Source organism: Cavia porcellus, unplaced genomic scaffold (genome assembly GCF_034190915.1).
Source record: "Cavia porcellus strain 051 isolate PalLab524CR breed Dunkin Hartley unplaced genomic scaffold, mCavPor4.1 scaffold_4, whole genome shotgun sequence".
In the NCBI taxonomy this organism is placed as follows: domain Eukaryota; kingdom Metazoa; phylum Chordata; class Mammalia; order Rodentia; family Caviidae; genus Cavia; species Cavia porcellus.
This window is the reverse complement of record NW_026947487.1, coordinates 9,427,122-9,454,073: the sequence shown is the minus strand read 5'-3', so window position 1 is coordinate 9,454,073 and position 26,952 is coordinate 9,427,122. Positions and strand designations below refer to the sequence as shown.

Here is a 26,952-nt window from a genome sequence, read left to right as displayed (position 1 = left end):
TACTGACTGACTGACTGATTGATTTTTGGTACTGAGGATTGGACCCAGCACCTCATATATGCTGGGTCAGCACTCTACCACTGAGCAGTATCCCTAGACCTGGAAATTTTCTTTTTAAATATTTAAAAGAGAGGCTGGGGATTTAGCTCAGTGGCATAAGCACCTGTCTTGCAAGCAGGTGGTCATGAGTTCGATCCCTCATTCCAGAAAAAAGAAAAAAAAATATTTAAAAGAAAATTCATCGTAAACTAACAACTTATACCAACTTATGAGTTACAAAATGAAGTTATAATTTATGAATACTAGGTGTGATCAAAAAATATGTGTGCTTAAATAAAAAATTCATTACTGTGAAAGACGCGTTGCCATGAATTGCCCTCAAAATCCTCACCATCTCTTCAAGCACACTTAACCCGTTGTTCTTGCTACTTTCTGAAGCAGTTCTGGAAGTCTTCCTTCCTGTTTTTAGTTGTACAGTCATGGGTGCCTCCACGTCCTGAGTCAGGTCAAAACGTTGACTTTTCACGGTCATTCTGACTTTGGGGAAGAGCCGGGAGTTACTCGGTGCCAGATCTGGCAAATAAGGTAGAGAAGGACACCCCAAGCCTACCTACACTCCTCGAGGGTGGTACTCACTGGCAGCAGTGGACACATACCAGGAGGCCTGCAGGGCTGCTCCAGAAACTGGAGAGACTGATGGGACCAGTGTGCTTGAAGTGACAGGGAGTATTCTGAGGGGGACTGATAATGATGTGTTTTCTACTGTCACATTTTAAAAAATTTCAACATTTAAGGTACTTTTTTCATTTTTGATACTGTGTAGACTATGACTTAAACTCATTAATAATCTTTCCTGTCCAATGCCACTGTTTGTAGTAAGAAATCTGATATTTACTCTCTTGGCAATTGTAAAGTGTGCCATATACCATCAGTAATTATACTTACTGTGTGAGAGAGTAGATTTAAAGCTTTTCTCCCTGCCTGAGGCTTTGTGCCCTTTGGCTTCATCTCCCGAGGGCCCTCCCCACAGCATCCATAACCACCATGCTGTTCTCTGTGTCTGTGAGTTCAATTGTTGGAGATTCCACCTAGAGTGAAAATATGTATTTGTCTTTCCAGGCCTGGGCTATTACACTTAGTATAATATTCTCCAGTTCCATGGGTGCTTCTGCAAATCACAAGACTCTTTATTTTTTTAGGCTGGTTAGTACTCCATGGGGTACGTGAGCCACATTTTCTATTTTTATCCCTCAGTGTACTTCACTGGACTCCTGACTTGGTCGTCGTGGGGAATGCAGCAGTGAACGCACAGGTGCTCACATTTCTGGGACGAACTGAATACAAGTCTTTTGCATTTATGCCCACCGGAGGATCGTCGGGTCAGGCAGTAATTCTGTTTGGGTGTGCTGACTACATTCCTGTGAGCAGCCTGCAAGGGTTCCCTTTTCTCCACATCCGGCTGCAATGCTGCTTATCTCTAGTCTCCTGATAACAGCCATTCTGACACGTGAGGGATGACATTTCATTGAAGTTTTGTTCCATGTTTTCCTGACACTCACTGCATTTGTCTGGATGCTGCTTGGGGCGAGACTGAAGGAAATGGCATGAAAAGAAAGGTTATCTGGGAGCAGAGAGGAAAACTCTCTGGCTAGCGGTTGGGCCTACGGCCCAGGGAGAAGGGATCCCAGAGGCCTGCAGAAGCTCTGTGGCTTCTTCACCTGGGGACAAGCTCGGTGAAGCTGGTGGCAGATCCCCTCATTCTGCTTGGATGCATCGGCAGAAGACAGGAGGGCAGTGCTGAGATGCTGGCCTTGCAAGGGTCATGAGCCAGGGCACCGCATTCATTAGTGAGGGCTGTGCCGTTCTGACGTTTCTCTAGACTGGTTTGGGTCCAGGGACAGAAGGACAGTAGATTTGTGTGATTTCAAGGAAGAGGGCCTAGAGACAGCTTGGTTCTTTCCAGGCCCTGTTGCCTCTGTTGTCTTCCTTGACCCCTGGGTGCCCTTTGACCCTGATGACCCCTCTCTGGAGCTCCGTGGAAACATTTCCATGAGGGTTGATCTGTGCTATCATGATCTTTTAATCAGCACACGCACCTGACTTCAGCTTGACCTGAAACTGCCGGTACCTCATGGAATTGTGTCAAGGACACGAGAGCAATTTGCTGGGTTTCTCCTCCATTCTGCAGGCCTCTCCAGGGCCTTTCCACATACAATGCACAGCAGCACTTGCTACAGATCATTGACTAGATTTCTATCACTTAAAAAAATAACGACAGAACTCAAACTCAGAAGCAGCCGAACAGCAGAGTAGAAAAAGGCAAATCTTTTCCCCCGACACTCAAAAGCAGCAAGGGCGAAACGCCTCGCTGCCTGATATGTGGTGGCTGCTGCTGCCTGCACCAGGGTGCATTCTGGAGGGGCAAATGCAAGGGGGCTCCAGAAGTATCCTGGACCCCAGGCCAGAGCTCTCCAGGATGAGCGGAGCAGAACACGACTCACACACACGTCCCATGACTGGAGCCTGGGCTGCAGCCTGTATGCCGAGCATCAGGCGAACGGAGCCAGCAGCTCTTCGGAAATGCACCTTTGATGCCTCATGTCAGGAGACCCATGCACTGATACAGGGTAGCACCAAGACAAGCCATTCAGCAATCAAGGCAACCTGGGTTCAAATTATGCTGTTGCCACTTGTTAGTTGTGCAACCCTGGGCTTGTGGCCCTACTGTTTGTAGCCCTAGTTTCCTTTGCTATAAAACAGAATAATGATAGCACCAGCTCCATAGGGTCTCGAGAATCAGTTAAAACAGTGTTTGGAACATGTTTAGCACAACCTGTCCCATATTATTCTCCTTAATACGTGTTACTTTTTGAAATTCCTAGTCCTGGCTTTTGCTCCTAATTAGTCATGATATCTTGTGCTGCAACCTTAATCATTTGCATGTCCGTTTAGTCACCTTTGAATTGTGGGCACAAAATGACATCTTGCTTCCTGGGAGTCTTCTGCCCTCTTTCCTCTGCAGGGCAGTATTGCTGTAGGACTAAGCTGGTGGATAGAACATGAGCAGCAGGGATTTAAACTACTTCGTGGAGTTGCTAGCTTGATCTTCTGTGTTTTCTTTTACTTTTGTTGTTGTTGGCTTGTTTTTTGAGACGGTGTCCTGCTATGTAGTCCAGACTGGTTTTGAGCCCACTAAGTAGCCCAGGCTGGCCTTGAACTCACAATGATCTTCCTGCCTCAGGCTTTAGAGTGCTGAGATTATAGGCAAGCACTATCATATCTGACCTTGTTTGGTTTTTGAGATAGGGCCTCACTAAGTCCAGCCTGGCCTGTAGTTACTTTGCTATAGAGCCCAGGCTGGCCTCAAACTCACAATTCCCCTATCCTCCTGTCTCAGCCTCCCCAGTGCTAGGATTAAAGCTCTGGAACCCAACTAGGCCTCCAGGCATGCCCTGTTTGTTCCCTGGGTGGAAACATCCAGCCAAGGCTCTGAGGCCTGAGACACAGATGGAAAGAGACTGGGTCCCTGTGTGACTAGGTACAGTGTCCTTGACATAAGACAAGGAGTCGAACAAAATCTCTTTTATTGTGCTAAGCCACTGGGGGGGGGATTTTTTTTACAGTAGTTATCACACTTTGCCTAAATATCTACCAGTCTAGGAGAGTTAATACTTCATTGCAAATGAAGTTTGCAGTAAGTGATGTTTATTTCATCCAGTACTTATTAAGATTTTGGGTTGAATCATTCCGTTTGAAAACAATCTATGTGTATTTGGTGAATGGATATATAGTACTTGCTCTCTGTGAGTTTGTTCTTTTACGGTTAATGCAGCTGGCACACCCTCTTTCCTTCACACACACACACACACACACACACACGTGCACACAGATGTACAGAAGGGTTTGCTGGAGGTGAAAGAGGTTGTGTGTAGGTAGCAGGATATGCACTTTGTATCATAAGGAAAGGAAGACACGCAAAGACCTTTCAGAAGGAAGGAAAGGTGGCCTGAGCCAATACTATCTTTTGTCCCATGGCCATTATCCTTTGGCCAAGGGGGCTGGAGAACACTTTGGTTTTGGAATAAGATGGGTGATGACCCCCAGGTAGCCCACGAGAACACCAGAGTTTCCAGGGCTAGCTTAGCTGTGACTGTCTGATCACTTTCCGGGGATCATAACCTGCTCTTGGCAGAGGATGCTGGGAGAGGCTGAGGCTGGTGGGGAGGAGGCCGAGCTCCAGGCGCCCTGGATTCCCAGGTCAGATCCATCCACTGGGGTTGTTCGTTGGGGTGATAGAGGCTTTATCGGTGGGACAAAGAATACACTCTGTTCTGGGGACTTCAGAAATAGCAGTTCCAATGGAGCAAAGTTGCTCTTCAGATCTTGGACTGGGTAACGATGTCTTGGAGACACCGCACAATCCTGCTTTGAAGAGGCCATCCCCTGTGGGAAGCCTTATGGGGGCTTTTCTGCCCTACCAGAGTGCCCTCTGTACCTCAGGCTCCGAGCTGACACTGGAAATATAATAAGAATTTGAGGGAGAAAAGAACACAAATCTCAGTGATACCCTGGAACAGTTGCAAGGCTGCAGAGTTCTGAGTATGCCACTTATGCTGAAGAAATGTTACTGCTGTAAATCAAATGACTAAGTCATATTTGGGAGGAGAAAGCCTTTTACTTCACTCCAACCCCTTTAATCCGCAGTACCGTGTCATCTAAAGTTGAAAAACCAACTTGGTACAGAGACAGGAACAAATGGCTCATTTATTTTAAATATCTTGCCTGCCTGATATTGCTGCCCTTGAATAGTTTCCTTAGTTACCTGGGAAACCTTTTATTTTAGGATTGAAAACAAATCTAAGGCTCCCATGTTAATGACTGTGAAAATGATGCAATTTGCATTGAATCCTTAGCTAATCTGTGCTGATTACCTAATTCCTCCAGGTGAGGAAGAAGAAGCCAGGGCTTTTCCTTAATGAGTAACAAAGCCCCCCAGTAATGTGTTTGCTTGCAAGTAGCCAGAAAATTTGAAGAGATCTTACCATTTTGTTTTTTCCTAACTCAGATTCTGTGGGTTTTCTTGCTCGGCCAAGCTAGCCGGGCTGCGGGCTCCATGGGAAGGGCTGGTTGCGAGGCTGTTGAATATGACAGCAGGAAAAGGGTGGGCCCTGTGAGATGCAGGAGAATAGGCCAGAAGCTAAAACATGTTGAGGAAACCATCCTCTGGCTGTCTCCCTAAGGCACGAGGCTGGGGATGCGACCAGGTCCAGGGCTTCAAGGTCTGCTGCCCTGCATCCCCCTTGGCTTTGGGCAGGATTTCCTGAGAGAGTGGTGCAAACCGATGGCTACCACCAGGGAGCTTGGGAGGTTGCACCTTGCACCGAGACAGCTTGCATCTATGCATTAGTTCTCCATTCCCTCTCTAGGGCTCCCTGTAGGTATTTATTGAGCACACACAGGAGTAGTTATGGAGAAACCAGACAAGATCCTTGCTTTCTTGGAGGTGCAAATCTACAAGAGACACATGTTATCCATTATCCATCCATCCATCCGCCCATCTGTGTATCCATTCATCCATCCATTTTCCCATCCATCCATCTGTCCATCCATGTATCCATCCATCCATCCATCCATCCATCCATCCAGTTTTTGTTGCCTGCCCTCCCCATCCCAGGGATTGTGTAAGGTGACAGATAAGGAATTTTTAAAGATGACTGAAGCATCTTTAAAGAAGCATCTTTTTCTTTTCCACTGAGAAGCTTTTTACCAGTGAGGGGTGGGTGAAGGGACCAATTGCCCAGTGTCTATTAAGAGAAGATACTCTCATCTCTTTGTCCTGTACTCTGATGGTTGGCTGGCTGTCTGGTCCACTGTGCTGGCAATGATGACCATTTAAAGCATTTCCCTCCTTCCCTCTTACTCTTCTCACCTCCTCTGGATAATCTTTTCTGTGTTACTATGGAAATGAAGGAACAAGACCCATTTCCTGCCTCTTGCTTTTTAACTGTTTTTCTTGGCTGACAAAACTCTGCCATCCACCATGTTTTCTCAATTGGGACTTTAGGGACACTGCCCATCCTTGTCCTGGATGCCCCCTGCCTCAGCACAGTGCAGGACCGGCTTGTCCTTGTCCCTCCTCCTTAGTTGCCCTTCCCAGACTGCTTCTCTGGTGGCTCAGGGTATACCGTTGGATGCTCTGTCCCCAGCCGGGTCATTCATGCTGTACCCTTATCTGCATACTGAGTTTAATCATTTCCAAGCATACAAGTTCCTGGGGGGTTTTTGTTTTAGTTGTTTGTTGTGTTAAAACTCCAGAAGCCTTCTGCCTACTGAATCATTATCTTTCCCAATCTCATGCCTTGAGCAAATCTCTGTTCCTTGGCTCCAGCTTACTTTGTGGCCTTGATTTTACCAGTCCTATGTCTTATCTCCAGTGCTTTGTGAAAGTTGATTTCTGAATCTTCCACTTTCCTAATGAGAAGGGACAAAGTTCCTGTCCCCCCCCCCCCCCATGATGGGAGCTGACATCCTGGTGCTTTTGTGTACACACAGCCAGAGGGACAAGTAGAGGGTGGAAGTGGCCCTGCAAAGGATGATTCAGGATTCCCTGAGGAGAAGATGATGGCGGGGCAGGGAGGCAGGTTGGGGATGCTGGTGGAAATGAGATAGGGCGATATTCATGCCCAGCTGGGAGGGTTGGGGCCCTCAGGGCAGCTGTCATGGGGAGGCAGGCAGGTTCTGAGAACTTCTCTCTGCTCCTTATTGCCCCTTATGGCTGGGGCCTGGATTTAGACTGCAGCTACTTCCTTCTAAACTTTCTGGCCCTCAGTCTTTGTGGTGAGTCACTTCCTTCCCCAGGGACCAGTGCTTTTGTTTGTCTGGGTGGTTGCTGTACACTGTGAGATTCCCAGGCATGTGCGTGGGCAGGAAGGAGAGATGAGCGGGTAGTGTAAGGGCCTGGAGTGGCCTCTGGGACCTGGACTCCAGAGGGCAACTCAGGTGTGGTCCACCACAGGTGGGGGCTCCCAGCAGCTCCCACAGGCTTTGAAGGGAAGGTGCAGGAAAGGTACTCAGCTGATTTCTGGGGTCAGAGAGCCATTCCCCACCCTGGCTTAGTCCCCTTCATCCTGAAACTCGAGGCCTCATAGATGTGGGGACTGCAGCTGAACCAACTCGGGTGACTTTCCACAGCATCTCAGTGGGATGGGGAGAAGCTGGGACCACCACCATCCAGGGAGCATGTGTTCTAACAGAAACTGGATTGTTCAAGTTTCATTCACTGTCGTGGTTATAAATCCATAGTAGGAACCCTCAAAACGCCCCCTCAACCTCATGGAAATCCTGTGTACTCAATCTGCTTAGCACACGGCTGCCATGTGGACTTCCAGAAAATAGCCGTTTACCATGTCCCTCCTTGCCTCATGTTCTCGTTTTATTCCCCACAGTCACAGTTGTAACCTTCTGCTGTATCTGGTCTTCCCAAGACAGAGCTTTGAATTCTCTGACTGTGAGCATCAGGAAGAAATCCATACCCTCCAGGACAGATCCTGGCATTTCTCCACTTCTGCATCTATTCTGCTGCTTTTAAAAATGCCGATCACTGCCCATGAGATGAATTTCATGACTGACCCGCAGGTGGTGAGCCTCAGTTCGGAGAGCAGCAGTGACTCAGCCCAAATGAATGTCAGGAAAGTGGCAGAGTGGTGCTGGGGAAACTGGGCACCCACACGCAGAAGCGTGGATCCAGACTCATGCCCTCATCCTGTGTTAAAATAAAATCAAAATGGGTCAGAGACCGAGGTATAAAAACTGAAATTCTGAATCTCCTGGAAAGCAAAATAGGTAAAAATTTTGAACACATAGGTATAGGCAAGGACTTTCAGAACAGAACGCCAATGGCATAAACTAGCACCAAAAATCAATGAATTGGATTATGTTGACTTAAAAGTCTGCAGAGGAAAGAAACAAACAGCAGAGTGAAGGGACAGCCTACAGAATGCAGAAAAGCTTTGCCAGCTCTTCCTAGGACAGCAGGCTGACATCTAGAATACATAAAGAACTCAAAAAAAATTAGACCTTCCATGCAAAATGACCCAGTAGAGAAATGGACAACTGAATGAATGAATAGACCTTTTTTGAAAGAAGAAATACAAATGGCTGCTAGATACATAAAAGATGTTTAGCATCTTCGGCTCTTCCGGAAACCCAAATCAAAACAATACTGAGATTCCATCTTCAGAAAGAATGGCCATTGTCACAGCCTTAAAAAAACAAGGAAAGCTGGTGAGGGTGAGGGCAGAAAGGTACCTTTCTGCGTTGTTGGTGGAAAGGTAAACTAGTACAACCACTGTGGAAGTCAGTAGAGAGACTTCTCACAAAACTAAAACTAGAGATTTCATTTGACCCAGCTTTGGGGGATCTTTGTGAAAGAGTTAAAGACTTATTTCAGTGATCCATGCGAACCCAAGTTTGTAGTAGCACAAATCAAAATAGCTAAATCCTGGAAGCAGTCCATATGTCCATCCACAGATGAGTGGATAAAGAATATACAGTATTTACATGCAATGGAATACTATTCATTACGAAGGATAAATGGGAGTCATCTGTAGAAAAATGGATGCACCTTGATGTCATAATGTTAAGTGAAATAAATTAGACACAGAAAGTTAAATATTGTATGATTTCTCTTATATGAAGAGCCCACCATATGAATAAAGTATAGAAATTAAAAATGAGTGAGGTAGATTTTGTAGAAATGGGGAAGAGGAAGCAAAAGGCTAAGTTACAGTATGTGTATATAACAGTTTCTCACCATGAATGTAGATTTTGATGTAAACATATACTAATGAAAAAATTAGTTTTTATATTTATAAAAGAGAAAAGAAAATGGTGAGGCTGGTACTTTTTCCCAAGCAAGCCCCTTAGCCATATTTTGTGTTAAAAATAACAATCTGCAATAGAGCAGTGGCTTTCAGAAAAAAAAAACTTTTTTTTTTTGCACTGATTGTTCAACATTTTTTACATCAGTAAAATGTATCTGTGTTCACAACTGGAGTATATACATTGGTTATTTTTCAATTTTTACCTGTCAGTGTACTGTGTGACCACATAAAAACATACCCAAATATAAATTTTGCAAGGATGAGATAAAGATGAAAGACCATATTTTAAATACTTGCTAATCATCATGGTTTACTATCTGCAAATATATGAAGGCATAATACAGACAACGTTGGTGGCATCCACGGCAGCTGAAATGTGTCTCCCAGCTGTTTGGATAGCTTGTTTTGTGGCCGATGCTTTAGACTTGCTGAGGCAGCTGCCCCTCTGCAGACCACGGTCCACCCCGGCCCTTCTTCCTTTTACATCGTCCTTTCTTTCCTGACAAAGCCAGGAAAGTTCCGTGAACACTTTCCTTTTCTACCTCTGTCTATCAGAAATTGGGAGGCTGCGGCGGTCACTTTGAACACCTCCCTCCCTTGCCCTCTCAGCTAATGTCACCGTGCGCTGGGGACTTTCCTGCTCAGAAGTCAGCTCCTTTTATTGATGGCTTCTGCCATCTTGCTTCCTTCACCCCCTTTTCTCCTGCGCCTTCACCTGCACAGTCCCCTCTGTCTGGGGTGTTCTCTTTGCCCTCCTCACCCTGCCAACTCCTTCTCACCCCTCAAGCCCAGTGTAGATAGAGGTCTCTGCCTCAAAGGGATCTTCTCTGACTTCTGCCCAGGGCAAATATCCGCAGCACCTGGAACTTTCTTTCATGGCTCTTACCATAAGTTCATCTTTAGCTTTCTATGGGACCCATATGCTAAACATGTATAGGTCTTTTGCATCCTTGGTAAGTCCCAAACCTACCCATCCAGCACCTAGGTTACACGGTCTCTGTAAATGTTTAACACTCACACAACCCTATAAGGTAGCGATAGTCTCCCCCTATTTTACAGAGGAGAACACTGAAAGGCAGGATAATTGGTGAATAAATGGGGGAGTTGGTCTCACTTGCAGGTCTTTCAGATGGCAGCATGCACACTCTTTCCAGCCGGTCTGGACTCCTCCTTTAGAACCTGCTTGGGCCAAGGCCTGGTTTGAGGTCCCATCTTCCTTGGCAGTGCCAGGCCAGCCCTGGAGAGCAATTCTGCTTCTCCTGAACCAGCTTACTTTACACTTCCGGTCTGAGTGAACACACTTAACCCATGTTGTTCTGGACAGCACCACCAACCCCATGGTCCACATCCCTAAGTCTAACCCAGCTTGGGTGGATAGTAAAGCTGCACCGATGTCTTAAGTCCCAGGCCTCTGCAGGGGACCTGAGCATATTCCTATTGAGCGAATGGCTATGGATTAGCCAGTGGTAGGATCTTTTCAAAGGCGTTTTCTGACTTCCAAGCCCCCCTGATTTTGTGCCCACCTGCTCTGCAGCCAAGAGCAAGAAGACCACGCCTGGATTCAGAGAAGTCTTAACTGTTCCAATTTGCACTTGCTGGCCCTCTTCCTGGTAGATCTCAGTGTAACTTTGTCCAAGAGCCAAGAATGTGAGGGTCTTAGTACTATGAGTAATTTCATGAGTTGCTGATGGCTAATTAGGGGTGATTACAGTTAAGAGGCTTTATTTTCTTAACACTCCCAGAAAGAGCTGTTGGTAACTTTTAAAAATTTGGATATTTTTCCTTCCCCTGTGAATGGACCTGTCTGATACTCAGAACTGTTTTTGTGTAAATCCTTGCAGTTTCTCTCCCCACCCCAAAGTCCTGGGAAGAAGGCAAAAATCAGTGATCTTAGGAACCTGGCTTTGGGAGAGGGGTCCTGGCACACTGTGCAGCCCAGCTTCATGATTTGTCTTCCCTGCGAGGAGAAGCTGGAGGAGTCGGGGCTGGGCTTGCTTCATTCTCAGGTTCCATTGCAGTGCAGCCAAACTGCCCATCCCCGGCTTTGCGATGCTATTTATAATTTGCCTTTGAGCCCATTGGCTGGCTTGATGATTTTTAGAGATTGTTTAGTGGTGGTGTCTGAGCAAAGAGCTATTTGCAGGCAAAGGGCTTTGCTTACCTACTTTTACTGTGATAGCAGACTTTCAGTATGCTCGGTCTTCTGTCACATGCATGTCGTTGGCACTACCAATAGCCGATGGTCACTTTGTGATATGTTCCTGATTTAGTCTTCACAATGACCCATGGCAGGTGTTTGTGTGTGTAGTGTAGGGGATCAAACTTAGGGCCTTGTGTATGCTAGACAGGTGCTGTACAGTGAGCCAGTACTGCCCTAAGCAGTACTTTTAAAAGCAGTTTTATTGAGATACAACCCATATGCTGTACATTCCATCAATGTGCCATACTCAGGGGTACCTTGGTTCAGGAACTTAACTCGTTCCATGATTCTGGGGAAAATGGCAGTATTCAAGTTTGTCACCTAATGCAGAATTCTCTAAAGGAAGCAAACTTTTGCCCAATACTGTTTGGAGGAAAATTGTTCACAAACAGAAGCATTCATGAACTGAAGCATTACTGTACAATTTGGTTAGCAAGCAAAGCCTTTGGCAAAATTTTGCTTTTGTTTGCTGTTGTAGTTAGGGGCTGTGCAGAGAACAATTAGAATCAGGACATGGGGTTTATAATATTTTTATAATGGTCACCGGGCATTAACACAAGAAAATGCAGGAACTCTATCTGCAACACCGAAGACATAGAATATTTAGTCAAGAGCCTAAATCCCACAGCAGTGTCCCACATGAGTCCACATAAAAACCCCAGAGCTCAGGACAATGCCTCCCATGAGTCTAACTGGAGGTCCAGAGCCCACAAGAAGGACTCGCACCAGTCTCTTTTACGGATCCGTGCTGGGAAGGCCAAAGGTCAGTGGTGGAAGCCAGAAAGTCCATGCCAGCGGGGTGAAGGAGCTGTGCTGGTGGGATGAGGGTTTTATGCTGGAGCCGAGAAGTCACACTCACAACAAAGACCAGGGCTGTCCTGAGAGGCACCACAGTCATCCTCGGTGACACGGAGCCATCGAGCTCCTCCAATGACAAGCACAGTCGGGTACATGCCAGGAAGCAGCGTGACGAGTTCATCCTGGAGACCAGGCAGCACATGTCTTCCCCTCTGGAGCCAGGAAGCAATGCTCAATGTGAAGACCAAAGCTTCTCCAAGAGAATCTAAGACTCAAACAGTACTTGTAGGAGAACCCACAATGCCTCAACGCCTCAACCACCTCCTCCTTCTCCACCTCTTTATATATGCTGGCAACTTTCCTCAGGTGGAGCATCTTCGCTCAGTGCCATGCTGATATAATCCAGCTGGCGTTAAGTTGATCATCAGTTCTTAATCCTTAACATTTGTAAACACTACATTGGTTAACAAACATGATCATGCCCATCTTTCCTGCACAGACGCAGATGTGGCCCTCTTTTCCAAAATCATGGAACAAAGGTAAGCTTGTGAACCAAGATACCACTGCAATTCAGTGTTTTTTAGTACATTCACAGCATCATGCAATCATCAGTATTAATTTTGGATCATTTTTGTCACTCCAGGAAGAAGTACTGAATCTTTTCATTAACGCCTCCCCTAACCCCTAGCAGCCAGAAGTCTGCCCTGTCTCTATAGGCTCACCTATTCTGGTTATCAGAATGAAATCATATGAAGTCTGCCTTTTTGTGTCTGGCTTCTTTGTCAGTGTATAATGCTTCCAAGTTTCATTCATGTTGTCGTACCTGTTATATGAGGACTTCCTTTCTTTTTAATGTTAAAGTATTGTTCCCACAAGGCACCACTGGGGAAACTGAGGTACTGTATGTGCACATGCAATGACTTTCTGGGGTTAAGTAATCTGGAACGGAGGGAGCTGGATTTGTAGTGCTGTTTCGCCTAATGCCAATTCCCCTGTCAGCTTGGAGTCATGGGTAATCATCCTGAAAATAACGCACTGACTGTCTTTTGTGGGTCAGGTACTGTGCTGAATGAATGTTCTAGAAACTTGTCACCTCATGTTCCTATGCAATACCATAATACCATAGCTGGCCAGTGCCATTTTTGTTTTAGTGTCTTTTTTTTTTTTTCACTTCTGGTCTGTTGGTCTGCTTGGACTGTAGCATATGCCTAAGCAAGTGATGCTAAAAATAACGTTGTTTGTTTCTGTAGGGGTTGAACGCCACTCCCACCTGCAGAACGTTCCCAGGAGCCCTTGCCTTAGTCTGGCCCGGTGGCATCATGGCCTCTCGTTTCGTGGGCTTTCTTGGGTAAGTGAAGAACCTCTTAAAAACAAAGTGGGAGGTGGGGACACAGCTTAATGGTAGAGCACTTGTTTAGTGAGACCACCCGAGTATGAGCCCCAGCATGGCAGGAAAAAAACAATGCAAAAAAACACACGGCAGAATATGGAATTTGGTATTTGTATTTGTTGTACAGTTTCTTAGAGTGATTGGTTTTCAGGGCATGCATCCCATTGGTGTCTTTGTAGAATTGTACGAGAGTTTGCCAGGCCCAGGAGCTCCGTGCTGTGGAAAGGGAGGGACCCAGACAGCTTGTATTTTATGCCAATCTCTGCTAGTTTCTGGGAGACCTTCTTTAGACCTTGACCAAAAGACATTTTTTAAAACTAAAAATAGTACTAGCTCCCTGGGTATTTACTATGGTTTATATAACAGTTTTGAAGAATATTTTAAAATATTCGTTATCACCCCCATTGATCTCGCCTTAATCAGCTGGGGTTACTAAAAGATGTTGCTTCTCTCTAGTCCCTCCTGCTCAGAACTTCTGTGACTTTCACCCGCATTTTAAAATTTGATCCAAGCTTGTGTTATAAGTCAATCAAGAGCTATTATTCCTATTATGTAGTTCAGTAACTCAGTGGTCAAAGAACTTAAAGTCAGGGTTGTCACCTGCTCCTCAGACTAATCTATCTTTCTCTTTCTTTCTTTCATTTCTTGGTACTGGGGAGCAAACTCATGCATACCAGGCAGATGCTTGTGCTGCTGAGTTAAATCCCCAGTCCATATTTATATGTGTATGTATGTATTTATTTAAATAACTTCAAGATGGACTTGAACTCACTATGTCGCCCCGACTAGTCAGGAACTTGAAGCAAGCCTCCTGCCTCTGCCTCCTGAGTGCTAGGATTATGAGTATGCACCACCATGCCTGTTACCCCTCAGACATTTCAGAAGCCGACAGGTTTTTAAAAATTCCTTGGTCAAAATTCTATAAAATCTCAATACATAAACTAAGCAATGGTAGTATTGAATATAAATTTACCGTAAGTTCAAATGTATAATATTTACACCCTATGAGATCATTGAGTGAGTTGTGATAAACACCAAAGTTTGAACTGAGGACTTTGGGATGATAGCTTCAACCTCTGCCTCAGCAGCTTGTTTATTTGCACGTCTTTTAGCTACACTAGTTTGAGACAATCCTTATCTATCCAGGTAAGAATTGAATTGTCGCACCTGATAACAATTCTGCACAGACACAGATGTGGCCCTCTTTTCCAAAACTGTGAAACAAAATTTACCTTGCAATGATGAACTTTACCTTGCAATCTTGGGAAGGTCTTTAAAGATATGAACTCACAATCAGAACAGAAGGGAAAGCAGAAGAACCTGCTGTTTCAAAGTTGAATCATGAAGAATATCTTATTGTCTTTCTTTCCCATAACTACATGTAAGCTTCAAATGCCTAAAACTTACAACACAGAGGCCTACAGCGTGTCATTATGACTCTGCCATATACAATGGTCTGACCAGGCTGGAGCATTCACTAAACAGATGCTGTTGGGCCTGTGCCTGGCATTTCATTGAGTGTAGTGCTGGTGTGTGTTTTTATACATCATGGCTTCTGTAATCTTGTGGGAGCAGACTTGTGCAGGACTGAAATACATAGTCACAGAGAACCACAAACATCTTCATCAATACACCGTTACACGCGTGTCAGATATGACCAGAGAGACAGGAAAATCTTCATTCTGAGGTCTGCATGATATTTAACCATCGACAGTTGGGGTTAATGTTTGGGGCTCTCTTCAGGGTGAATATTTGATATCTAATATAAATGATCATCTGTGGACTTTTAAGCCACTGTTTCAAAAATTTGAGAAGATATTTCAAAGCACAAAATAGCACTAGCTGTTCCAAAGTACATCTAGTTTGTGGAAGCCCTGGAGTGCTGCTTGCTGCAGCAGCACAGGACGGTGAGAAAAGCAGCTGGATCCCTGGGTCACTTGAGGACCACAGTGTATGACAGCCCTAGTACCCAGTGGGCACAAAGAAGGTCACAGATACGGAACTGAATCAGAAAGAGCAAGCATAGGCTAAAAGACGGTGTAAACCTGGCTGTTGTCAAAAAGGCTCCCAAGAACGCTTGAGGATCCCCAAAATTTGTGGCCAGCCGGGCTGCACGGGAAGTAGGCAGTGTTGTCCTTTATGTCCTGAAACTGGAACCGATGTTCCTACAGTTAACCTCCTTCTTCGTGGCCTGAGCACAGCGTATGGTGGTGGTAGTGGGGACAGCTCTCTTTGAGGGGGCACCTGGTGGGCTCCCCTCCAAGCTGTGCCTTGTTATAGAGAGATCGCCACAGCCTGGGCCAGTAGCAGGGTGGGAGTAACAGAAAGCTGAGTGCGGCCTTGTTCCCCTGGTGGCAGAGTTCCGGAGTCTAGACGCCTCTCCAGCCACAGGGTCTTGCAGAGGGGATGGTTTGAATGGGGTTGCTCAGCAGGACGGATCAGGGCTGCAGAGAGGAAGTGGGGAGCATAGAGTGGGTTTTTCTATGCTACATCTCAACTGGACATTTCCACCAAATCACCTTCTTCATAAACCAAACACACAGGAACCCTTTCGCGTCTCTTTTTAGGGCTACGTAAATATATTTTAACCAGATACAAACAAACAAATGATAAAAAGGCTCTGACTCCCTTGTCTTTAAATGCTTCGCAGAATGTTCTGGGGAAAGAGGGCATGATTGCTTTTAAGAGTAAGAGGTCTTCGACAAAATTGGGAGATGAGAAACACACACCTACCAAGAGATTTCTAATACTTATCAATGCAACCAAACTCGTAAAGATCAATTGGAAAAGCTGCAGAATTTTTCTATGTATAGAAAAAGCAGGTTGCAATGAGACGTTAGCTGCCAAGAAATTCCCTGAGTGGAAAAAAATAAAAACATTTAAGGAGATTCACAATTCCGATATGCAGAGATAGTCTAAAAATCTCTTATTGTTTTTGCCTAGCTGTCGAGGATCAGAGAGCCAGCTCCCCTCTCACTAAAAGAGAAAGTGAAGCCCTGAGTGTTACCTCAGTAAGAGCACCTCTGCCTCGCTCAGTGGCTGCCTGAGCAGCCTAATAATAAAGGAGCCCAGCAAACTCAGAAATAGGCATGAAGCAGAAAAAGGCACGAAGATTTTAACTCTCTACAAGCCAGTTAGCAGGTTGTTAAGTCTTGGATAAACTCAGGGAGCCATGAAAAATTCATGGCTTCTAAAACCTGTTTAGACCAAAGGGTAGACCCAAGCTTGATGAAATGTTTGTCATCTGTGACAAATTAGAGAGGAAATGGTACTAAATGATACAGAAGTGTTTACACTTCATAAAGACTTTCTCCAAGTCATACGCTTTTCTTTCTCGAGGGCACCGTTGAGCCTCTGTTTGTTTGTTCAGTGACTGATTGAAAGGCAACACAATTTTCTCACTACAAACAGGGCTACCTAACTCCGCCAACCAGGAGGAGCTCCTGGCTGCAAAGTCAGCTTCTCTTCACTGCCTCTCAGCTGGCTTCAGTGGAGCTGACTATTTTATGTTTCCAGTGAAAACATGGAAGAAAACAAAACCATTAAATGCCAAAGAGGTGGCAAAAATGGCAGGAAATAAAACTGATTTGGCGATTGGTAGTTTTGAACGGTAGTTTTTGAAGAAATAATAGATGTAATTAGAGCGATTACCGAGTGAGTTGGTGATTTTTACAGATCTTTGGAAGAAAGAGAGTTCTGGATCATTTTAAGAGTTTTACTGTTGATGGCCTTAGGTTAAGTGTCTGGTTTTTGCCTTTGAAAACTTAAAGTTTTTCCTTTCCTTGATATATACTCAGTAAAATGTTATTACTTTAATGCCGGTCAACTTAGAAACATAACCAAAAGGGAAGGAGGGAATGGGAATAGAGAAGTGGAAGACAGAAAGCAAGAGAGAAATGAGCTGAGAAAATGGGTTTGATGTGTGAGAGAGAAAATTGAAGATATTGATATTTGAGGTGTGATCAGTTAGGGGAAGTGAAACCTTACCTAAGGGCAGAGCAAGATGTGATAATTGGAAGAGCTGTGGGGCCAACCAGTGTTCCTTCGCCAGTGATCAAGAAATGGGGAGAAGGAGGAAGGTAGTGATGGAAAGAGGAGGGAGTGCTTGGGCAGGGAGAAGGAATGCAAGGAGCAGTCCTGGCCTGGGTCAGAAGCATGGGACATGGGGGTATTAATAAAGCAGGATTTGTGCAGCTGGCACACAATGCGCTACTCAGTTGATAATAAATGTGTTAAATGCTGAATGAATACATTAATAATTACCTTTTAAATTAAAGAAAGTTAACATGTGTGTTTCCTGATGATTAACTAGTTTAATTGCAAAAGTAGGTTGCAGCATGGAAACCCATACGAATGACACACACACACACCTTTAACAGTCCATTTTTAACTTAAAACACGTGTATATTCACTCGCCAATTGTTTGATGAGCAGCCAAAGCCTTGTCTGCAAGGCACACAGCCCTGATTGTCTTTCTTGCGCAAACCACACCCGTATATACTGTCTGAGGTTTCCACTTGGGTTTCTTGAAAGCAGGGTGAGAATTTCAAGACATTTGCAAAGGAAACTGAGCACAGAGCAGTTCTAGATTTTTTTATTAGTGCCTCTAATCATTTGGTTGTCTCATCCACACCTAATATGCCAGCAAATTTCCCCCTTGGCTGCCTGCCTCTATTGAATCTTTCTACAGCACTCAACTAACAAGTCCTCTTCCTTCCCGGGCCAGTTTGTCAGTATGTGTGGGTTTGTGTACTATCTGAATATGCTGTGAAATTACAAAGCTCAGGCAGCCAGCATACACAGGATGGGGACATGGGTGACGTGAGAAATGCCCCAGTACAATGTCTAGGGCCCATCCATGGGATTCTGATGGAAGCCATCGGAATGGGAGGCTCGGAGCTAGGAGGAAATCAGACAGATCTCTGGAGCAATGCCCTGACAAACTCCTACTTATAAAATGATGGCGAGCGTCCAGCCGGTATTGATTTTTCTTCATGCCTGGCACAGCCCTGTACCTGGATGCTGTCTTCATCACTCAGTACTCGACTGGGGCGTTTTTCTAGAACATTCTGTACCACAACAGATCGAATGAAATCAAGGTGTGCTGGTGGGGTTGCCAACTCCCCATTTTTCTCTCCCCAGGTAGGTTTTATGCCCCATGTTAAAGCAGACTACACTCCCCCAGGATTAGGGAGGGCTAGGAGCTCCAGTTTACAAAAGATTTTTTCTTAGCATTGTCTGCCTTTCTCCAATTCTTTCTACTTTTCCAGCAATCCTGGGATGCCCTTAACACTTTCTTAATAAAAAGTGTCCCCGGCACAGCATCCCTTTGATTTCTCCAGGCACTGATATTGCCCCTCTCCCTCTCTTTCTTCTTTTTCCCTTTCACATCATTCTATCCTTCCATACTTTTATTATCTTGATCCCTTTCAGCCCAGAAGATAGATCAAAATGATGCTGACTGTTCTGCCAGCCACCAAGGCACACAGAAACCCTTTCCTGGAGAAACCTACCACTGACCAAGGGAGGCAGCAGGGCTGCAGTGGCTTAGCAAGCTCTGCCAGGACAGGACACCTCACACTTCCAGAGGTCCCAAGGCAGGACACACAAAGGCTATGAGTGTTGAGAGCCTGGGAATAAGTAACCAAAGCCAATACATGATTAGAATAGGTGCCTCTACGTCTGTGTTTGTAAAGTGAAAGTTTTATCCAGGCAAGCATTTTCCCAAAGCCAGTTTGGTCTTGTTTGGATGCAGCAAGGTTAGGTGCAGGGTAACCAGGCCCTGCAGACCAGAGGGAACAGAGCTAAGGGGCTGCAGGAGCATCAGTAGTGGACAAGAAGCAACACCCAGGATGGGAAAAAAGGGGACAACAGAGTGACACCTGCGTTCACAAATCCCTGGGTGTCTTGGGGTCTCCTGCCTTGTCCAGTTATGTCCAAAAACCACCTGTGCACCAAAGAGCAGCTCCGGACAGTGCAAGTCCAGTCCATCCTGGAGCCCCGAACCGAGCTCAGAAAGGTGCTGAAGCATAGGATACTCTGTAAAGAGAGCAGGAAAATAAATACAGTGCATTAAAAAAGAAGTTTGGGATTTACCTGACTGATCTCATTTATTTTGAAACTTAGAATATCCTTTACTGAGACCAGATACATGAGGTTTTATTGTGTCTGCCTTATGTTCTGAGAATTCCTACCAAAAAATGAAAGAAAATAAAAGACTGCAAAAGCACAACTTCATACAGACTGGGGAAGAAACAGTTGTGTCACAATGCAGATGCTTGGTTGAAAAGGAGAAGTAGGAGGAGGGGGTGGGAGAAGGAGAAGGAGAAAGAGGAGGAGGAGGAGGAGGAGGAGGAGGAAGAGGAAGAAGAGGAGGAGGAGGAAGAGGAAGAGGAAGAAGAAGAAGAAGAAGAAGAAGAAGAAGAAGAAGAAGAAGAAATAATAATAATGTTGTGTCCTAGTGAGGTCCCAGAGTACAGCAGTTAAAGTCTAAGCTAAAGTTCTCCTTAAAATGCATGCTATTCAGTAAATGGCAGCCTCTTTATCCTCAACTTCCCCTTCTGAAAAATGGGCATACTAATAGTGTCTGATGGAGTAGCTGTGAAGAATAAATGAAAGCCTGCTTGTGAATGTTGAGCTCAATGAGAGCCATCCAGTCTCAATTAGGTAGACTTGGTCATACCTGGTTCCTCCTTTGCTGTGAGTATTCAAGTGCTGTCAGCAGAGGCAGAGGCTGAGCGGAACTTGGTAAAATGCATGCATAGCAGAAAGTTTCCTTCAGATGCACTAAGTGAGGATTTCACTCCAATGCCGAGATCTGTGCCATGCTCCGCTGAGGTCGGGATAATTTCATTAGTGATCAGGTTGCTCCTAAAATATCTCTGGAGTTGTATTACGTGAAGAAGAAAAGGAATGTTTCCTCCTCCCCTGTTTCCCTTGTTTTGATAGTTGATAAGCTCCAGGGTGTCAGAGGGAGGCTGAGGCACACAGTGGCTGTGACACGGTCCGCACTGGCTGGAGTTGAGGACCGGTGGGTTTGGGGCTGGGGGCCGAGCGAGTTGGCCAAGGCAAATACAGAAGGTCAAAGCCCTAGTTCAGTGATGTAAATCTTGTAGCAAATTTCAATGAGCATTACTTTCTACATGAAGAACTGAAATGATAGAGTGCTTAAACTCTAGGACAGAAGTGTATACACTGCATATGCTATATACATATATATATATTAAAATTTTTATGGTTTTGATTGGTGTGAAGCACTGGGTCTTTTGGACGCAAGGTGAATTGAAAGTCTTGGCAGGAATGTGGCTTCCCCCACAGTTTGGAAGGGAGTGGGTGATTTGTTTGCCAAGGCCCTGGTAGCCTTCAATCTGTCAAAATGCTGCAAGTTGGGAGCCTGTTGCCAAAGCAAACTGTCCAAGTGCAATAACACACGCACTGCACACATGGATGCACACATGCACTCCCAGCATCTCAGCCATGTAATTTCAAGTTGGGTCAGGAGAACACAGATTTGGGCTCCACTGACATGGTGTTTTCAGGGGGTGTGGGCAACATGACACGCTAGCAATTAGCAAGGTATGTGCCAGCCGGGTGTGGCAGCCACGACTCTGCAGGGCAGGGCTGGGAAACCTTGAGCCTGGCAGTGTCTCTGGGCCCCTGGGGTTATATATTGCTCTGGCTGCTGTTATTGTAACCCAAAGAATAATTTTCCTCTGGGGGAATTTATTTTATTCTGTTCAGAGCAGAGCCCATTTAATAACTTAAGATTTTATTCCACAGTGAATTTGCCCAAGTATCCTGTGTACTTGGGTATCTCTAGGGTCCATCTAGATAAAGAAAGGAAGGATCTCAACATGTAAATGTAACCTGGGTAGCGTCTTTGCCAATCAGAGGTAGTGGCAAACATTTTTGCTGCTATTCCTCATGTCAATCTGTGGCAGAGATTTTTGTGGGCAGAGAAGGGTGTCCGCAGAAATTCAGAAATACAGTTTATGGTCCATAAAGGTAGTGACAAATTCAACTCCCTGATCTCACATCTTAGTAAATAGGGAGGGAAAGAAATTTAAACAGACAAAGCTGTGGCACAGGAGAGAACAAGAAACAGTCTGATCTAGGACAGAGACCTCAGGAGAGACAGGGGGCTTGGATCACAAGTCCTCTGATCTGAGAAATCTAAAACTCTCCTTTCTTTGGGGGTCTTCCATGCTCACTCCTGCTGGCATCCTCTCCCTGTGGGCCGCAACTCCAGCTCAGTGGTTTTACAAAGCTACTCAATTACTGTACAAATCTGTGGCTTCTGTGTGTGCCAAGAGTTTGGAGCGCTGAGGTGTAGCATGTTTATGGGGCTACTGTTTGTTTTTTAAGTGAAACCACACCTATCTGGTTTTCTTTTTAAGTGAATAAACAGCAGTGTGTTACAAATGATTCAAGTTTTCGGTACAGGTTCTTCATGGGTTTGCTCACTCGAGGGAGGCAGAGGTGGTTACAGGTGGTTACAGATGGGGTGATTGAGGCACAGGGCAGGAGGTGATATGCTGAAGGTCACACATGCCCACATGCTCTCCCACTTGCTCTTGGAGGAAGTTTTAGAGGAAACCCTGGATCTAGCAGGACCACAACTGGAAAAACATCTTTCACCCACCACTGTCTATCTAGAGACCCAGACTGTCAGATCCCCGCCTTGTCATTGGATGATGACCTGCGTGGTTTGTCTCAGTTGTTGCAGGTTAGGGCAGGGTTTTATTTTAAGAGTTGAAAACTCCTGCTGAGTGTCATGGTGCACTCTTATAAGCCCAGCACTTTGGGAGGCTGAGGCAGGAGGGTTGCCCGGGCAACTTAGTGACTTAGTGGGACCCTGCCTCAAAATAAAATAATAAAAAGGGTTGAGGATGTAGCTCAGTGTGAAGGTCCAGGGTTCAATTCCCAGTACTGAAAAAAAAATCAAGTATTAAAAAGTTGAGAACTTCTGGGAGAACATGGCGGATAGATAACAGCAGCTATGGAGGCTCTCTGAGATTGCCAGCATAGAATCCAGGAATGATGCAGTGTGAGGAGTCCTAAGCAAGGGGAGATATACCCTGCCGACCCAGGAATGAACTAAGCTGAGAGAGAAACCAACTGGAAATGCAATCCCGGTGCTATAATAGGGACAGATAAAATCTCAGCGTGGAAGCTGGAATCTGCACCTCTGGAAGCCGAGATTTGAATTTCCTGCTGCCGCAGCTGCGTCCAAATCAGCACAACAGGGAGAGAGACGCGTGGAAGCTCTGAGAGCGGAATCGGCGAACAGAGGAATTGAGAGCAGGACTGGCAGGGAGCCCTGAATCGACCTGCAGTGAGTGAGAGGAATGGGTACTCTTCCATAGACTAGGAGGCTCTTGGAGGACATTCTGGGACCGGGCAGACTAGCCGGAACAGGACGCTGCAGTGACTTCAGTCGCATATTCCCCCTCAAGTGGGATTGGTGAGGAGCGCTTGGCCTGGGTGACACTGGCCTGGACTAAGACCCAGTAGACTAGCCCAAACCAGGTCCCAATACCTGGTGGTGCACCCTAACAGTGAAGCCTTCAGTAGTTAGACCTAGAGGGGCAGGCCCAGCAGAGGCTGCCCAGGTCTGTGTCTCCCTAGTACACTGCTGTGGGTGGGAACACATAGCCGGCGGATTCAAACAAACTGTAGCTGACAAAGAAAGAAACTGGGCCTCCTATATACACTTGTATGGAAGGAACAAAAAGTATGGGAAGAGGGAGCAACAAGAAAGGATCCTCAGTCCCCAGTCCTGAGAACACTGATCCAGGAAAGGTAAATGCAAAGGAGAATGAGGACAGAAAACATGCAATATTATTATTTAATGAAGTAAGGCAAGATATAAGTAGAATAGTTAGAGAAACACTAAGCACCGCTCAAGAAAAAACAGATGGTGGAATGGAAGAACAGAAAAAAAGGGGAGAATTGTTTGATGGATAAAATAGAGAAAACATAGAATATGTGAAGCAGGTTAAAGAGATTACCAGGAAACTAAAAACTATTGAAAGCTGGGATAACAGCTTGAAAGAAACAAAGGATAGATTAACTGAACTGGAGGACAGATTTGTAAAGTGGGAGCATGACATGAAAAACTTCTTAAAAATAACAAGGAAACAAACAGGAATAATACAAAGCTAGAAGATGATAAGAGGATCTATAACTTAAGAATTAAGAACGTAAAAGAAGAAGTAGGGACTCAAACAAATGAACTACAAAGGCTATTCACAGAAATAATCCAGGAGAATTTTCCTAATTTAGCAAAAGATAAAGATACTCAGATGTATGAGGCATACAGGACCCCAGCCACCTACAACCTAAACAGAGCTACACCCAGGCAGAATAATAATCAAAATTCCAGAAATCCAATATAAGAACAGAATATTAAAAGCCGTCAAAGACAAGAAACAGATTACTTACAAGGGAACACCCATCAGAATTACAGCAGACTTCTCGGCACAAACCATCAAATCACGAAGAGCGTGGGGGGAAATAATTCAAGCTTTGAAAGATAATAACCTCCAGCCAAGATTGATATATCCTGCACAACTGTCCCTAGAAATTGATGGAAAAACAAGGTGCTTCCAGGATAAAAAGGAACTAAGGGAATTTGCAACCACCAACTCAACTCTACAGAGAATACTGCAGGATATTCTAAAAATGAAAAATACCAAGATTCCAGAAACAGTGGCAGAGAGGCCACAATGAATGAAGCAGAAAGTGAAATGAAGAAGACAAACTGACAACTAATGACAGAAAAAGAGCTCAACAGAAATGAGGCAGAGAAGGTTGGTTGGTATGAACAGCCATTTTGGAGAAAACAAGACATCATAATAGCTAGTGCTGATTTAATATCATCTTGTTTTGAAGTCCCATCAAGCTTTTGTTGTGCTGTCTCCATCAGTCTTAACATGTTTTATCTTATTGGATTTTACTATATGTGATAATATAAACAGAAACTTTTATAGACAAGGAGATTTTACAGAAACCATTGTTCATTTTCTGTTAGTTGATTCTAAATACCCTGTTATACTGTCATCCTCATGAGTGATTTTACATTCTCTTGATATGTTTGATGCTACAGTACATGAAGTTATACTCAAAGACTTCAAGGAAAGAGATACTATGGTAACCACTTTTATGGATATCTTGTGGTAAAACACTATTTTGCTTAAATGGTTATGTTTTGACAGGTGCTATTTTGTTGTTATGCCCTCTTTTATCTCAGTCTCCTTTTTTTATTATTTACTTTTTTATTTTTATCTTTTTAATTAAGGGAAAAATAAAAAATAGCAGGATACATTATAGTAACCACTTTGATTTCCTATTAACTTGATTTGAAGCCCTGTATTGCTCTCACCATCTTGTTTTGACTGATTTTCCTCTATTCTGTTTTGCTTGATAATACCAAGTTCGAAAGTATAGGCAACAACTGTGAAGACAATAAGATTCATTATGATGCCCATTCTGTTTGACTATTATTTTCTTTTGAAGTCCTGTAATGTCTCCAATGTTTGGTTTTATTGGTTTTGTTCTTTACTGTTTTGTTCAATTTTATTATAACTGATGATATAGGCAGTTCCTTTTAAGATAGCAAGAGGCATTATGGTAACCATTGTTGATCACCTTGTATTTTGTTTTTACATTATGTATTATGTCCATCCTTTTGATGTGACTGACTCTGGTTTGTTATGTCACATTTGGTTTTACTGTCTTCAAAAAAAGTAATAAGAACTGTGGGAGTAATAAAACCCAAAATGTGTAATTGTCATTGTACAAAAGAGAGGAAAAGAAAGTGCTCTAAAGGATATAACTGCATGTATATTTAAGTGTATAAGATAGATAACCATATTACTGAGTTTTTGTTGGATCATTGAACAGAACTGTTTGCAGTCTCACTGTTTGAATGTCCACTTTATATGCTTTCATTTTGTAACTTGAACAACTATTTCTAAGATGACAATATGTAATATATCAACTAGTGATTTCCTACTGTTTATTTTTTCTGAAATTCTGTATAACTTGTATCCTTTTTCTGTTTTTTTTCTCCTTAAATAAAATTTTTTTAAAAAGTTGAGAGAGAGAGAGAGGAGTTTGAGGTTCTTAGTTCCTTTTAGTAAACGATTTTTGGAATAATCTACATTACTTATGGCAGCACCGTCACCTGTGCCACTTTCTGTGACTGTGAATGTGACAGTAGAGACAAAGCATGTCTAGCATCATAGAAAATCTATTGAACCACACTGATCTAAATCTTCAAGTTACAAATTTCCATTCTTTTCACTATGATGATGTTCTCCCTCCTTGTCTCTCTGTCTTTCTCTGTCTCTGTCTGTCTCTGTCTCTGTCTCTCTCTCTCTCTGTCTCTCTCTCTCTGTCTCTCTGTCTCTCTCAGCCAGAGTCTCACTATGTAGCCCAGGCTGGCCCCAGACTCATAGCAATCCTCTTGCCTCAGCCTCCTGACTGTTGTGATGACAGGCATGTGCTACCACCTGGCTTCATGGTCTATTGTTAGGAATGTTTTTTCTGTCTGTAAGAACAGTAGAGAGAAAGTCTCACCAGATAAAAACATCTTTGTCTCCCATGCATCCCATTCTCAAGCTTTCCTTCCCTGAGCTTGCCCTGGCCTACCTTTGGACTCCGGCAGTGGGGACGTTGGGGCTCAGCTAGTTTCTTTGAACCCCCCCTTCCCTCCTCGCCCATTTCTCCTGGCAGGTTAACTCCTCCAGGAGCAGAGCCGAATGAAAGCACCAGGCAGAGAATCAGTGGGGCCAGTGGCTGTTGTCCTATGGTGCTGGTGTCCTCAGGTGGCAAAGGTCTGGAGTCCAGGTCCTCCCCCTTCGGCCCTCTCTCAGGGCCTGGGCGGGGCATCACCTTGCTGTCCTGTGTGTGTCATGCAGGAGCTGGCTGACCCCTTCATCACCTCACGCCCAGCTCTTCTACCACAGCCATCTGCCGCCTGTCCACTTCTTAGGGGTCACCTCACAATCTTTCCAGATCCCCTAAGTGCAGGGCCCCAAGCACAAAGTCCACAGGGAAGCAACTCCTCCTCCTCTCTGTACTCTAGAAATCCAGAACCCCTCTCCCCACCGCCAGCCACCCTGTTCTGTCCTCCTGGATATTTGAGCCAGCTGCTGGCCATAGGGATTTTAGAGGAGGGTCAGGCACCAGTCTTTCTGCCCCAAGTGCCAGGGGCCCTTGCTCGACTTGGCACTGGCTCCTGCGTGGCCTTTTGCTGTGAGGAAACCCGGCAGGGGAGGGTAGTGGCATCTGTGCTCAGGATTTCTCCATCCCTTCTCCAAAAATTCCACACCTGCCTGAGTATGGTAGCACAGGCAGTAATCCCTGTACTCTGGGAGGCCAAGGCAGGAAGGTGATGCGCGAGCCCATCCTGGGCAATTTAATGACTCAGTGAGACGCTGTCTCAAACTAATAAAAAAAAAAAAAACCAAAAAACAAAAAAGGGCTGGAGATGTAGCTCAGTGCCTAGACTCTGGGTTTATTCTGCAGCAACCTGTCCTTGTCCTCACAAACTCGTCCATGTGTCCCCCTCCCCCCCACCAAAAGAAAGAAATGTACAGCTTGCAACCTCCGCAGTCCCTCAGTTTCCTGCACTGGCCTGGAGCACACCCACTTTGTGCCCTGAGTAGGCAGTGCAG

At 44.8% G+C, this 26,952-nt stretch overlaps 1 protein-coding gene across 3 annotated transcripts in view; it reads left to right on the top strand.

Annotated features, from left to right (window-relative positions):
- Thsd4 (thrombospondin type 1 domain containing 4) overlaps positions 1-26,952 on the top strand; it is a 537,636-nt gene that overhangs the window by 9,751 nt on the left and 500,933 nt on the right. For all 3 annotated transcript variants that reach the window (XM_063246801.1, XM_063246800.1, XM_063246799.1), the window contains exon 2: positions 13,131-13,228. Coding sequence is in view for 2 of the 3 variants with exons in the window: in XM_063246799.1 (XP_063102869.1) it covers positions 13,131-13,228 (98 nt within the window). In the remaining variant the exon portion in view is untranslated. The remainder of the gene's footprint in view (positions 1-13,130; positions 13,229-26,952) is intronic.